At 33.9% G+C, this 1,050-nt stretch overlaps 1 protein-coding gene across 1 annotated transcript in view; it reads right to left on the minus strand.

Moving 5' to 3' along the window:
• Positions 1-1,050, minus strand: part of FRA10AC1 (fragile site, folic acid type, rare, fra(10)(q23.3) or fra(10)(q24.2) candidate 1) — a 39,379-nt gene that overhangs the window by 5,398 nt on the left and 32,931 nt on the right. Inside the window, 1 exon segment of the mRNA XM_012659666.1 lies at positions 942-1,044. Coding sequence (XP_012515120.1) covers positions 942-1,044 — 103 coding nt within the window.

The raw sequence follows: 1,050 nt of genomic DNA on the forward strand, positions 1-1,050 counted from the left end.
TAGAAAAATTTATTGTCAATTTACTCTAAAAACTGTGTTCTATAGGCAGCATTGACATGTCTCACATTAAAGATATCTGATAATAATAATAATAATGTGGGTATAGTCATTTCCTCTGAAGTGTTCTAAGAACTTCCAAATGGAAAGGAGCTTTTCAAATAGTTCCATAATTACAACCTCTTCTTTTGCCTTAATCTCAGTCCATACCGGCTGACTTTTCTTCATAAGCACTTCCTGAAAGAACTCAAGAAACCAGTCTGCATTGGTGGGCGTAAGTGGCGTGGGGGACATTCTTGAGTGGTCAAAAGCAGCAAAGTAGGCAGAAAACTCTGAAGGCATATTTACTTAGGAACCAGAAAAGGCTAAAAGCCATTAACATGACGAGGGAGAGAAGCAGCTGACACATGAAGACTAGCTTATGACAGATTCTAAGACACGCATATTAAGGGAAACTGTTGTATTCTAGAGTATAACCCTAAGCTTTTAAGACTGAAATCAAGAAAAATTATGCCCTCCTAAATTATTTCTTTTTTGACAATGTCAAAGAGTGTGAATTTATTTATTATTCATATCACAACAATATGGCTAAATAATCAGCTAATGTGAGATTTTACATTGCCTTTTCTGATACTCTACCTCCTAGCCATGTAACTTGGGTGACATTCTCAACTTAATGGGAACAGACCTTCACTCTACAAATTGCCACTTTACATTTGACATCAGAATTGTTTTACCAAAATGTCACTGTAATGCTAAGAATATAAAAATTTTAGGTTCAAAAGTTCTTTGAGACTCTGAGGAGCTGTGAAGAAAAAGAACACTTCTAGAAAGATATGTCAAAAATTTTAATTGAATTTTAAATAGTCCATATATTTTTAATTCCAAATTAAAGACAAATTTGGAAGAATCAATTATATCCCGCACCCCCAAAGTCAACTTACTTAATTTAACAAGTGCATTTCTCTTTTCACCATGCTCAACATAACCAAAATTAACTTCCCAACTCTTTAAGCCCTCTTTTTCATCACAACATTTATTTCCACAGAAAAA

This window comes from Propithecus coquereli, unplaced genomic scaffold, assembly GCF_000956105.1.
Source record: "Propithecus coquereli isolate 6110/MARCELLA unplaced genomic scaffold, Pcoq_1.0 Scaffold63, whole genome shotgun sequence".
Classification (NCBI taxonomy): Eukaryota; Metazoa; Chordata; class Mammalia; order Primates; family Indriidae; genus Propithecus; species Propithecus coquereli.